At 46.3% G+C, this 13,831-nt stretch overlaps 1 protein-coding gene across 4 annotated transcripts in view; it reads right to left on the reverse strand.

Moving 5' to 3' along the window:
- PLPPR2 (phospholipid phosphatase related 2) overlaps window positions 1-13,831 on the reverse strand; it is a 40,950-nt gene that overhangs the window by 6,940 nt on the left and 20,179 nt on the right. For all 4 annotated transcript variants that reach the window (XM_081845414.1, XM_081845413.1, XM_081845416.1 and 1 more), the window contains exons 4-7: window positions 13,565-13,685; window positions 10,461-10,717; window positions 7,666-7,842; window positions 1,315-1,455 (exon numbers count right to left, since the gene is read on the reverse strand). In XM_081845414.1, the coding sequence (XP_081701540.1) occupies window positions 1,315-1,455; window positions 7,666-7,842; window positions 10,461-10,717; window positions 13,565-13,685 (696 nt within the window). The remainder of the gene's footprint in view (window positions 1-1,314; window positions 1,456-7,665; window positions 7,843-10,460; window positions 10,718-13,564; window positions 13,686-13,831) is intronic.

Here is a 13,831-nt window from a genome sequence, read left to right on the forward strand (position 1 = left end):
TGACCACTCCTGAAGTGGAGCAAAGAGATGAGAAGATGGCTGCAGGACAGCTTAGGTACCATGTGATGGACAGCCAGACATGTCCCATCACACAAAAGAGGTTGCTTTATGTGAACTTGTTCTATAGCTCTGCCCTCCCGTCTTCCTCAACCCCTGCCCCCTTCCCTCTGCCCAAATTCATCTGCTCTCCAGCCTTCAACACTCACTTTGGAGCCTTTTGCTAAGCTGCTCCCTACATCAGAGACAACCTGTTTTTCATCTTTGCCTTCCCTCTTAAAACTCATTTCTTCCACCCAAACATTTCCTGGATTACCACAACCTCCTTTCTTGCTTCCTGATTACTCCCTCCAGCTATCATCTCTCATTTTTCACTAGACACATAATGTCTTCTCCCAGTTTTGTCCTTTACAAGATTATATGGGCCTCTAAGCAACAGAAACTTTTGAATTCTCCTTGTTTGGTCTATTATGGTACATCCCACTTTCATGGTGGAACTCAGGTAGTCATACATGGAATTCCCCATAGAATATCTCTTCTAAATTACTGCATCGAGCCCAGAACTTCATGTTGAGGACAACACAAGGCACCAGGAATGAAATGTATGATTGTGGGAAGCTACTTATGGACTATCTGAAGCTAACACAACAGAACATTTCCTAACTCACTCCTTCCAGTGCTCAAACTTTTAAACTGCCACTTTCCATTCCTCAGTGCCACCCTCTCCTCACTCTACTTAAACCCTTTGCATTCTTTAAAATCACCACTTTCTCCTTCTCTTTTTCCTTTAGTCCAACCTATGCTGCTGTTTAAAAGCGGCATTTTACAACCTGCTTTTGCTGCCCTTCCCCACCCTAACTTCATGCAAACTCAGGGTTGTGATGAGAAATTCTCCAAGTAGGACTGAATGATGATAGCCTTACATGTATATCAGAAGATCTATCTATCTATCTATCTATCTATCTATCTATCTATCAGACCCAGCACTCCAAGCGACTGGATCTAGCATCTAAACTGGAGGAATTTCCCATAATGCCCCAACATAGTGTTCCTCTGGGATGCTGTATGGGATTTAAGTGGTGGCTAAAGCCAGTTGATCAGAGAGCTCTAGTTGCTCCCCGCTCCTGCTCCCACTGTGCCATGTAGGCCTGTCATGGCCCACTGACTGAGGAGGGAGCCCAATGGAGGGCCACATTTCGCCCACAGCCCACCCCCAAACCTAGAGCCAACTGTGTGTCTGTGCATAAGTTGTAGAGATGTTTCAGGACGTCGCAGAGCAGGAGGTAGGCAAGGGTTGCTGGGCGGGATGCCGCTTACCTGAGCCACACTCAACTTTTCTAGGGAACTGTCCACACAGGGCAAGCCCATGACAGGGACACTGGGCAAGCTGCTTTCAGTTGGGGTTGTTTTCTTGGCCGTAGGTGGGCTGCTCTGGAAATTGTTGACCACGCAAGTCACCTGCCAGCAAAAGAAGATAGGAGCATAAAAACCCTCTTCGCCTGATCCCGAACAATACAGTGAAAGAAAAGACTCTTGAGAGTCCCATGGACTGCAAGAAGATCAAACCTATCAATTCTTAAGGAAATCAGCCCTGAGTGCTCACTGGCAGGACAGATCGTGAAGCTGAGGCTCCAATACTTTGGCCACCTTATGAGAAGAGAAGACTCTCGAAGCTACAAACATGAGTCTGACCAAACTGCGGGAGGCAGTGGAAGACAGGAATGTCTGGCGTGCTCTGGTCCATGGGGTCACGAAGAGTCGGACACGACTAAATGACTAAACAACAACAACAACAACAACAACTAAACTTTCTGCCCAATTTTAGTTCTTCTACTTTAGTTCTTCACTTTCTGCTCATGCTAGCCTTCCTTGACTCCATGCACATGGCTATAGGCCAAGCTCCCCAAGTCCTTTCCTTTACTTTTTTTCCTTTTTGTGTATATTTTTTATTAAATTTTCTGTTTTACACTTTAGAAAATGCATTTAAACAACCTTAAAACATCAATGACTTCCCCTCTTCTCTTTCCATAGTTCATTTTGCATAACATAAATCCCTGCATATTTTACATAAACTAAACCATTCAGTATTCCATTATTACATCCATCAAACCTTGTTTGCATTGTTGAATTTATCTTAATGCTGCCCATGTTTTCGAGTGTACACAATTCCCCCCCCCATATATGCAATAAACATATTCAAATCTTCTTTAAATGTACATTCTTATCGTTCTCTTATTCTATATGTTAGGTCCACAAGCTGTGCATATTCCATCAGTTTAAGTTGCCATTCTTCTTTGGTTGGGACATCACTCGTTTTCCATTTTTGGGCTAACAAAACACGGGCCACAGTGGCGGCATACATAAATAACCTTTTTGACACCTGGGAATTTCCGGCTGAATTATCCTCAACAAAAAGGACTCTGGAAAAGTACTTATAAACATTTTCTTCAATTCATTATGAATTATTACCCAATACTCTTTTACCCTTTTACTGGTCCACCACATATGGCACTTTCTGCTAATGCTAGCCTTCCTTGACTCCGTGCCAACGGCTATTGGCCAAGCTCCTTGACTCCTTTCCATATATGGGGAAAGTCCTGCTGGGTCAGACCAAAGGGGCCCAAGCAGTCACACATTATTTTCCCACAATGGGGAAAGAGTACCCTAGCCACACAATGAGCCACACAATTTGTTTGGGGCTGTAGGACTCAGTTCTATGTGCACTACAGTACCTAGGGAAGGTATGAGTATCATCGGGCCTCCTGAAGTTCTTGGACTACAATTCCAATAACCCCCTGCTGTGTCATGTTAAGTTGTTCCTGGTGTTTCTTGAGGTCCCTTACAGCAGTTAATTTGAGGTCCCCTGCAGCAATACCACCACCTGCTGGCATTTAAACAAACACACTTCCGTGTTCATAAATGAACTCAAATGAAACCCTGGTAAGGTCCTGTTAAAAGGCACCACCAAACCTGATCAGATTCAGATATTCTTGGAGGACACTGGTTTTCTGGATCCATATCAACCGAGGGTTAGGTGTGCTTTTGTCACTACCTTGGGTTGCCCTGTGCTAGGAAGGAGACAGTAGAAATGTGATCCTCTTGGTTCTTCTAGCCAGTTTTTCTCAACCTGTGGGTCCCCAGATGTTGTTGAACTACAACTCCCATCACCCCTAGCTAGCAAGGCCAGAGCTCAAGGATGATGGGAGTGTAGTCTAACAACATCTGGGGACCCACAGGTTGAGAACTGCTCTAACCATTTTTGGCATCATCTACCATGGTACGCTTCTAGGATGGCTGACCTAGTTAGGGGTTGTGGCTCCACAGGGTTCAATCTCATCCCCTATGCTGTTTAATATCTACAGTACATTAAACTGCCAAGTGGGGCATTCTGGAGTGCATTATCAACTTTTCGGATGGACACACAAACACGTTTCTCTTTTTCATCTCCTCTGGGTGTGGATGTGCTGGGCGTAGCAATGGACTGGATGAGAGCAACAAAATTAGGCTAAATCCAAACAAGACAGAGGTGCTGTTTGAGGATGGCTTCTTGGTCCAGAGAAGTGGTACCCAGCCAGTTCTCGAGGTGGTTGTACTCTTCCTGAAGGAGACTGGGAACATTCCTACATCCATTGTTACCACTGAAGGCACAGGCGTTCCCTGTGGTGTGGACTGCTGGTGGCACAACTGTGACCCTGTCTTGGATGGAGATAGCCTAGCATTAGTGACCTATCGTATTTTTTGCTCTATAAGACTCACTTTTTCCCTCTTAAAAAGTAAGGGGAAATGTGTGTGTGTCTTATGGAGTGAATGCAGGCTGCGCAGCTATCACAGAAGCCACAACAGCAAGAGGGATTGCTGCTTGCACTGTGCAGTGATCCCTCTTGCTGTTCTGGCTTCTGAGATTCAGAATATTTTTTTTCTTGTTTTCCTCCTCCAAAAACTAGATGCGTCTTGTGGTCTGGTGCGTCTTATAGAGCGAAAAATACGGTATGCTCTGGTAACCTCCCTCTAGATCAGGGGTCTGCAACCCACGGCTCTGGAGCCGCATGTGGCTCTTTTACACCTTTGCCGCGGCTCCGGGGCGGATACTAGCGAGGGGAGGAGGCGCATTGTGCACCCCGACACTCCCCACTGTGGCGGGTGCTGTACTGGCCGTGACGTCGCATGGGGGCGGTGCGTGCATTAGTCACGCACAGTCCCGACGTCACCTTCCCACCCGCTGTCAGATTGTGGCTCCGGAGATATATTTGTTTTAAATGTCGCAATGGTTTTGCGGCTCCCAGTTTTTTTTTCTTCGGAAACGGGTCCAAGTGGCTCTTTTTGTCTTAAAGGTTGCAGACCCCTGCTCTAGATTAATGCAGGAGGCTGCCATTGAAGTTGGTTCAGAAACTTCAGTTGGTGGAGAAATTGGCAGCATGGTGACTTACTAGGATCAGGTGTTCTGAGGATATTACACAGGTGGGTGCCAGATGTTTTTGGGGCCAATTCAAAGTGTTGGTATTAACTTTTAAAGCCTTATGCAGCTTAGGAACCTGGTACCTGAACTCCTCCTAGATGAGCCTACCTTAACTTTGCAATTGTCAGTGGGGGCTCTCTTCAAGATTATGTCTCCACTGGAAGTATAGAGAGTGGCATCAAGATGGAAATTATAGGGACAGAGCTACCCAAACTGTATAGAAATTTATTCATGTATGCAACTACAGCAGCAAGAATGTTACTCGCCCAAAAGTGGAAAGAAGAAGAAGTCCCAGCAAAGGAAGAATGGATACAGAAACTTCTGGAATACACAGAAATGGTGAAACTTACTGGAGGAATAAGAAATCAATATAACAAACTTTTTAAAAGAATGGAAACGGTTTGTTGAATATTTACAAATAAATTGCAAACAGATAAGAACAATAGCAGGATTATTGTAATAACCTGCAGTTTTATAAGAGTATGTATTTAAAATAGATGAATAAATGAGCAAATTCAGTTAATTTGGAAATGCAGAAAATATTAAAAATGAATTTAAGGAACCGCAGGAAGAGGAGGAAGGAAGTCAAGTTATGAATGTTAAAATGATATATTTCCAGATAAATTGCAAACAGATAGAAACATTAGCAGGATTATTGTAATAACCTGCAGTTTTATAAGAGTATATATTTAAAGTAGATAATTAAATGAGCAAATTAAATGAATTTGGATATGCAGAATATATTTTTTAAAACCGCAGAAAGAGGGGAAAGGAAGTCAAGTTTTGAAATGTTAAATTGATTGTGAAACTAATGAAATGTATAAACTTGAAAAGTATAATTAAAACAAAAATACATCAAAAACTGAAATGTTAAAATGATTGTAAAATTACTGAAATGTCTAAAATTGGAAATTATAACAAACAAACAAATGAACAAACAAGAGTGGCGTCAAGAGACAGGACTTTTTTGGGTGATGGCACCCTTCCCTTGTTTCCTGCTTGGCAGGGAGTTGGACTCGATGGCCCTTGTGGTCTCTTCAAACTCTATGATTCTATGATTCCTATAGTACACTTTCCCCAGGGAAAATCACCTGGTGCCTTCTGTGCCATCTTTTCGGTACCAGGCAAAGCTATGCCCCACCCCACGAGTTTGTTCATTTTTCTGTAGTCCTTGGTAGTTTTGTCAGCTTTAACAGTGGTGGGATTTTTAAGGTGTTAGAATTAACATCTCAGCCCTGCTGTTGGTTTGTAACATTATTTACGGAGGCTGTTATTTTGGAGAGGCAAGCTTTTTACACGTAGTTTTGTACAATGCTTGCCAATGTTTCCATGTAATTGCATTTCCTACTTTGTATGTTGTACGGCACCTAGAGGCTTTGGTGTAGGTGAAGTACTAATCTGATAATAATACTAATAATCTGGTGAGGAGGCTCCTGTAGCTGCTGTGCAGACACTTATTAAATTAGCCTTCTTTCGTCTTCCAAAGCAACTACTCTATTCCCAGCTTAAGAATAGAAAGCGAAATACCGGTGGACAACAAAAGAGGTTTAAAGATGTTCTCAACGCTAATCTGAAAAAATATAGTATAAGCACTGATAACTGGGATACACTGGCCTGTGAGTGCTCCAGTTGGAGAACAGCCTTTACAAAAGGTGCCATGGGCATTGAAGACACTCAAATTCAGGACGAAAGGGAGAAATGTGCTAAGAGGAAGGCACGCTTGGCAAACCCTCACCGTGATCAACTCCCACCAGGAAACCTATGTCCCCACTGTGGAAGGACGTGTGGATCCAGAATTGGCCTCCACAGTCACTTAGGGACGCATTGTTAAAACCGTGTTTATAGAAGACAATCTTCTTACCTCTCTCGCCCTGTCCTAGCCACTATGATCCACGTGATGGTCACCTGCAGACTTGATTATGGAACTCACTCTGTGTGGGCTGCCCTTGAAACTCCAGTGGGTGCAGAATGCCATGACAAGACTCCTTATGGGGTCCTCACTGTGGGATCACATTCACCCGGTGCTATACCAGCTGCACTGGCTCCCAGTGGAGTACAGGGTCAGGTTTAAGGTGCTGGTTTTAACCCTTAAAGCCCTATACAGCCTCGGACCCTCATACCTACGGGACCGCCTCTCCTGGTATGTCCCACGGAGGACCTTACGGTCTTCAAATAAAAACACCTTGGAGATCCCGGGCCACAGGGAGGTTAGGCTGGCCTCAACCAGAGCCAGGGCTTTTTCAACCATGGCCCCGATCTGGTGGAACGCTCTGTCACAAGAGACTAGGGCCCTTTGGGACTTGACATCTTTCCGCAGGGCCTGCAAGACAGAGCTGTTCCACCAGGCCTTTGGCCAAGGCACAATCTGACCCCCTCTCTCCTTCTGTAATCCTCATAGAACTCTAGCCCAATGGTTGCCATTAATTTGACTCTGAATTTATTTTAGAATGAATTTATTTTAGAATGTATTTCAATTAACTGAATTTATGTAAACTGTGTTATTTTTACTGTTGTTAGCTGCTCTGAGCCCGGCTTCGGCTGGGGAGGGTGGGATATAAACAACATTTTTTAATTATTATTATTAAAAGGTAAAGGGACCCCTGACCATTAGGTCCAGTTGTGACCGACTCTGGGGTTGCAGTGCTCATCTCGCTTTATTGGCCGAGGGAGCCGGCATACAGCTTCCGGGTCATGTGGCCAAGTGATTAAGCCACTTCTGGTGAACCAGAGCAACACACGGAAATGCCGTTTACCTTCCCACCAGAGTGGTACCTATTTATCTACTTGCACTTTGACGTGCTTTCCACCTGCTAGGTTGGCAGGAGCAGGGACTGAGCAACGGGAGCTCACCCCGTGATGGGGATTTGAACCGCCGACCTTCTGATCAGCAAGTCCTAGGCTCTGTGGTTTAACCCACAGCACCACCCTCGTCCCAATTATTATTATTAATCGCCAAACAGAAAAGAATGAAGAGAACAGAACAGAACATTAGCCTACTGCTCACAAAGTCCTCCCCCCCCCCTTGAAGGCCCATGTGGCACAACTCCTGAGCATCTAGGCCATTTCCCTGTATCTCAAGGTCTTGCACCAGATAACATCCTGCATCTGCAGGTGGGGTGACCCGATCTCTCTCTTCCCCATGTCCTGTGCGGAAGCCCCACCTCCCCCTGCCTGCCTTCAGTCTTGCCCACGACAGACACACCATCACTTACCAGGAAGGCAGCAATGGCCCCACCAGTGAGGAACCCCGCCAGCACATCGGACCAGTGGTTCCGATACTCCGCAACGCGAACCACACCCACCAGGAAAGCAGGGCACAAGAGAGCCAGGCACAGGGAGGGCTTGGCCAGGCGAGAGCCCTTCAGCCGGAAGACCAGGGTCACGTACATCTGCAGGGGGAGGGAGGAGCAACAGAGGGTCACAGTCGGAGGCTGGCAATGGGGGCAGTTGCTTAGTCTTCCTTGGAGGGCGTTAGGAACGCATAACAGAGCAGCGGGCATTGCAGGATGCACAGCTATTATGTTGTGGTCTTTTTAAAATGTAAATAAAGAAGGCGGGTTTACAGTTCTTATTGCGAATATTCTGTATTGTGGAGCTTCCAGGGAGGTAGCAGTCAACTGCAGAGTCCTGAATCATTCCCCGCCTGCCCCCCGCAACTTCCCACTGAAATGGCCCTTAGAGCAACCAGCAGTTTCCTACATTCCTGTAGCCACTGCCACCACATTTCCTCAAGACCTGTGACCAGGTGCGTTAGCTAGTGGGGGCCAAGATACTTTGCCCCTCCCGAAGTTCTTAAGGAGGGAGCCAGGCCCCCATGTTACATCAGCGCTTCGCACTACGTGGCACGTGCGAAATCAGCACATTGCATGACGTGTCGTGTGACATTAGACACTGGATCCCTCAATAGTGGGGGCAAGTCAGCATCCCTGCCCCTGACCACTGTGCCTCCTCCCTAATTCATTCTCTCTCTCTCTCTCTCTCTCTCACACACACACACACCCCCAATGGAAAGCTCAGTACACACAGCACTGCTTTAATCCCAATTGAAACAGTGTGCCCCATATCCGTTCTCCTGTGGGAAGGCTCCTTTTCTTCATTCTCGGGGGGGGGGGGGCTGACCAGCCCACATATCTGGGGTCAGGAAAGGTTCTCTGCCAAGTCAGTTTGGCCAGCAGTGCATCTCTGCGTGTGTGTCTTTCTTCCTGCAAAACTCGGCTGCTTTGTTCTCTAGAGCTGGTTGTTCAGCTTATTAATCATGTTAATAATGAAAATCTTAATAATAATAAATCTTAATAATGTAAATCTTAATCATGAAACCAGCGAGTGCACAAAGCTAATAAATAAGCAAGCACCTTTCGGCAGCGCTGCATGGTCTGAATTGCATGGTGTTTCATATGCAGGAAGAAGCCTAATGGGGAAGCTGGCTCTGCAGCCCAGAATAGAGGCTGCTCTAATCATCTTTTGGTCTCTTCCAGTTCTTTGATATGATGAGTTTCGGCTGACATCGTTTGCGGCTGACATCCACTGCTTGCCCCAAGACATTTTGCTGCCCAGGGCAGAGCCCATGTATCTTCTTTCTCCCCCTTTCTCTCTCTTACACACACACACACACACACAAACAAACAAACATAGGCAAACACATTGAAAAGTCTTGTTCGACATGCAGATATTAAGGGCTCATCCACACTTCTGCTTGTCCCTTGCCTAGAAAGCACAGGTCTGGGCGGTTTTCTGGTCCGAGCAATTTTGCCTCTGCTCTGTCACTTTCCCTGGAAATCCTCTCTCTGGAACAAGCAGCATTCTGCAGAAAGCCAATTGCCATTGGTTCCAATTCAGTAGTGGAGCAAATGGAATTTTGGATGAACCTTTATTCCTGCCTTTATGTCTTCCCACCCCATAGCAGATTCCTGCCACCACCTCAGCTAAAGTCTTTCTTTGCTGATCCTGGGCATCCCCCAGATGTTGTTGGAGAGGCAAAGGGAAATTATTTAGGAACATAGAAACAAACTCGTCAGCCTGATCAGGCCAATGACCCATCTAGTCCAGTGTCCTGTTCTCACAGTGGCCAACCAGATACGTCTTGTGGGGAACCAGCGAGGGGAACATGAGTACAAAAGCCCTCTCCTCTCCCGTGGTTACCAGCTACAGGTATTCAGAAGCATGGTTGCCTCCAATTGTGGAGGTAGACCATTCAGTCTTCTCCATCTGAAAAGAGGGAAGGTTCTCTGCTCAGAACAGGCAACACTTTGTGACATTGCTGAGCCACCAAACCCATTTCTTTTCTGAGCCTTGATAGCAAAAGGCCCACTTTCCTCCCCTCTTTTCCCCTTCATGTCCATCAGAAGGCACCCCAGCCCTCCTAAGGAGCCCATTTTGGGGTGGAGCAAACAAAACCCAGAGCTGGCTGGCATGCCTTGCGATCGTAGGTCAGGGTTTCCCCAGGGCTGCGATACATCCAGATTTCCCCAGACATTATCAGGATTTCGAAGGCAGAAATGACATTTGGGAGGGAATTCCCAAAAGGTGACGCTTTGTCCTGGATTTAAGGCAAGTCAATTGAATTTGGGTTTGGGGGGGAGGCGTTTTTGTTATTCAAAACAACAACTCTACAGCTTTTGGGTTTTCCTAAAAAAACAACAACTCAACAATGCTGGGGTCTTCCTAACTTTCGGGGTGCCCTGGTTTTTCCTTTTTGAAATATGGCAACCCTAGATCTCCCAGATTTGAATCTCCAGCTGTTTTTGGGCTACAACTCTCATCATCCCTAGCTAGCAGGAGCAGTGGCCAGAGATGATGGGAACTGTAGTCGAAAACCAGCTGGAGACCCAAGTTTGGGGAAATTTGGTGTAGGTGGCCTCTGAAAGGTCAGGCCCAGCAATCACCTCCACCACATCCAACATGTCCTTGTGGGAAGAGATGGGCGCTTTCTTCGTACCCCTGTCACTTCAGCTCCTTCCTCACTCTGACACCCATTTCCCCGGCCCCGCCACCCACCAGAGCCTCGTACCACAGTATAGGCTACAGCGTAGGCACTGAGAGCAGCATCCTTGGAGGGGAAGGCCTTGCGGGCGGCGGTGACCAAGACGGGGTTGCCTGTGCAGGCGGCCTTGTCCGTGATGTAGATGGTGCCCGGGGGCGCCTGGCAGCCGAGGGCAGTGTAGTTGGGTCGACACACCGATAGGAAGTGTGGAGTCTGGTTGCCAGTCACCACCTGGCCAGCGTTGGCAAAGATAGTGGTAGTGAAGAGGCCAAAGGAATAAATGCCTGTGGGAAAGGAAAGGGGAAGAAATGGGCTGAAAGGAAGGAGATGAGCAGCTGGAGGTGGGGAAGCTGGGGTTTGTAAAAGATACCGTATTTTTCGCTCTATAGGGTGCACCGGACCATAGGGCGCACCTAGTTTTTTGGGGGGAAATAAAGAAAAAAAATTATTTCTCCCCTCCCCCCGCCCCAAAGATCAAAGAAGCCAAGACTGTCCAGCAAGGAGAGGCTGCGCACGGCTTCATTTTTAGCCGTGGGGCTGGGGCAGCCCAAGCTTCCCCCGACCCCAGGCCCCAGAACAGGTCTGGGAGCAGAGGCAAGGTTGCACAGCCTTGTCGCCGCTCCCAGAGCTCGTGGGCTGGGGGAGCGCTCTGAAGGTTTGCGGATAGCTGCCTGAAGCCCGGGGAGTGCAGTTGGCACTGCGCTCCCCGGGCTTCAGGCTGCAGGCTGCTATCCGCAAGCCTTCGGAGCCTGGCGGGCACTCCCGCGGTGCTCCGAAGGCTTGCGGATAGCTTCAGCGAAAGCCTGCATTCGCTCTATAGGACACACACACATTTCCCCTTCATTTTTGGAGGGGGGAAAGTGTGTCCTATAGAGCGAAAAATACGGTATATCGTCCAAAACTAGTTTGAAGTCCATATCGTGATATCGGTTTCATAATTTTTCACCTGGCAGCAGTGCCGGATTTACGTATAAGCTAAACAAGCTGTAGCTTAGGGTTCCACTCTGTTGGGGGCCCCCCAAGAAAATTAAGGAAAAAAACCCTGGATATACATTTCCAAAATATAAGATAAAAAACAAATAAATTAAAACCTATATACAACATAGGTGTTTTGTGTTGTGTAGGCTCCTATGATGTAAGTCATGGGCCCCGCCTGCTAGCCTGCTCCCTAAAATATCACTGGTTTGCTCATTTCTATATATAGGGTGCCTACATTCTGCTATTTATAATTATTAGTAATTTGCATCATATATTTACACCTATTATTATTTCATGTTATAGCAAGTTTATAGAGACTAGATTATAAGTAACTTGTCTTTCTAAAGGAACTTTTGTTATTGCCAAATGCCAGTGTGTTTGCATTAAGTTTGTTATGAATAAAAAATCATTTTAAGTTAGAGCTTAACAATTATTTCACTATTAATATACTTCTTCTTAATTGTATTTCAGTTCAACAATTACTTTGATAAAATACATATTTTGTTATGTACAAATGGCTTTACCATACAGCATATATTCAACACACAAAAACAGCAACAATTTGTTGCTGACAAAGGACAGCTGGACATATAATGGGCCCCATTATCTTCAGTAGCTTAGGGCCTCATCAAACCTAAATCGGGCCCTTCCTGGCAGTAAATCATGAATTATCATGTATGTGTGCGCTATGCAAAAATCACAATGTGGGCAAAACCATGAAGCCAGCCTATGTGTCTCTCAATTCCTGCATCTCCCATTAACTCTGCTGGATCAACTCTCCCCTGCCTCAAGCAGGCAGCAATAAATCACAAGAGCAAAATCACGATGCAGGAAAAACTATGAGGCCAGCCGATGCCTCTACATAGCTCCCTCCTTATTTCAGACACCATGATATAACTGTATATCACGATGTTTAGCTGGCCTATATACTGCGATCTTGAAAACGAGATATCACCCAGTCCTAGTGTGCATTGTGTGTGGAACGTAGTGAGCTTTGCATCTGCAGAACGTCTGCTTTGCAGAGAATTGTGGCAAGTGCAAATAAAGGTGCTATTGAAGCTAAAGCTGCCACAAGAGGATGGAAACTTTGGGCCCATCCACACTTTCATTTGGGGACGCGGGTGGCGCTGTGGGTTAAACCACAGAGCCTAGGACTTGCCGATCAGAAGGTCGCTTGTTTGAATCCCTGTGATGGGGTGAGCTCCCATTGCTCGGTCCCTGCTCCTGCCAACCTAGCAGTTCAAAAGCATGTCAAAGTGCAAGTAGATAAATAGGCACTGCTCCGGCGGGAAGGTAAACGGCATTTCCGTGCGCTGCTCTGGTTTGCCAGAAGTGGCTTAGTCATGCTGGCCACATGACCCGGAAGCTGTACGCCGGCTCCCTTGGCCAATAAAGTGAGATGAGCGCCACAACCCCAGAGTCGGCCACGACTGGACCTAATGGTCAGTGGTCCCTGTACCTTTACCTTTACCTTACACTTTCATTTGTCCCATGCTTTCATGTCACAGGTCCAAGAGGAATATATTTTTTGTCCCGCTGCTTTCCCCACAAAACCTTGTCGTTTACTGTCAAATTGGAACAAACCTCAATCGAGTTTTCTCTTCCAATTCAGCAGTAAACAGCTCCTTTTCCTGAGGAAAGGGGTGGGACCAAAAAAATCCAACCTCTCAGATCTGTGATTTGAAAACACTTGAAATCATGGGCTGAACAGAAGTGCAGATAGGCCTTTTGCTTCAGTATTTATGTTAACTGATGACTGGGAGACTGGGCCTCTCTTAGAAACTGCTGGCATATTGCCAGATAACTTGCTTATTTATGTCTCTCTCTCTGGGACCAGAGAGAGAACAGTCCTTAGGTAAGAACCTAAAGAAAACTGGACTGCATTGCTAGTTGTTTAAGAGCAATGAGCTAATTTGTATTTTAGTCGGTTACCTTTTTTTGTAACCAGTTTAAAGATGGTTTGCAGTAAAACTTTGGAACTCTATTTTTCTCGGCGTGGAGAGCTTATTGATCCATATTCTGCACAAGGTCCAGATCAGGGAATTCTGCTCACATAACTCTTGACAGGGTGGAGCTGAAAGTGGGGAGGGAATCTTGGGAGTGACCTTGAGGCAAGAAAACGAGGCAGCGTGGTAAAGTCATCTTTCTCTTACCCAGAAAACGAATGATGCGCCGTAGAAGGGGGTTGAAATAGCAACACTCTCCTGAGATGATTGTCTTCTCCTCACGTCTCTCAGGCTGGAGGAAGAAGGCAGCCAGTTCTCCAACAAGAATCTGAGGCAGGCAAGTAATGGGTAAGCGAGAGAGAGAAGATAAGCTTTGGCCAAGTCAAGCCCAATTCATTAACCACCGAAGTGAGAAAGAATCTGTTTCTTTGAAAGTGCTTCAGACACAGTGATTTTACACCACTTGTGGGTCCA

Source organism: Podarcis erhardii (genome assembly GCF_964252035.2).
Source record: "Podarcis erhardii genome assembly, chromosome: 17".
NCBI classification, from domain to species: Eukaryota; Metazoa; Chordata; class Lepidosauria; order Squamata; family Lacertidae; genus Podarcis; species Podarcis erhardii.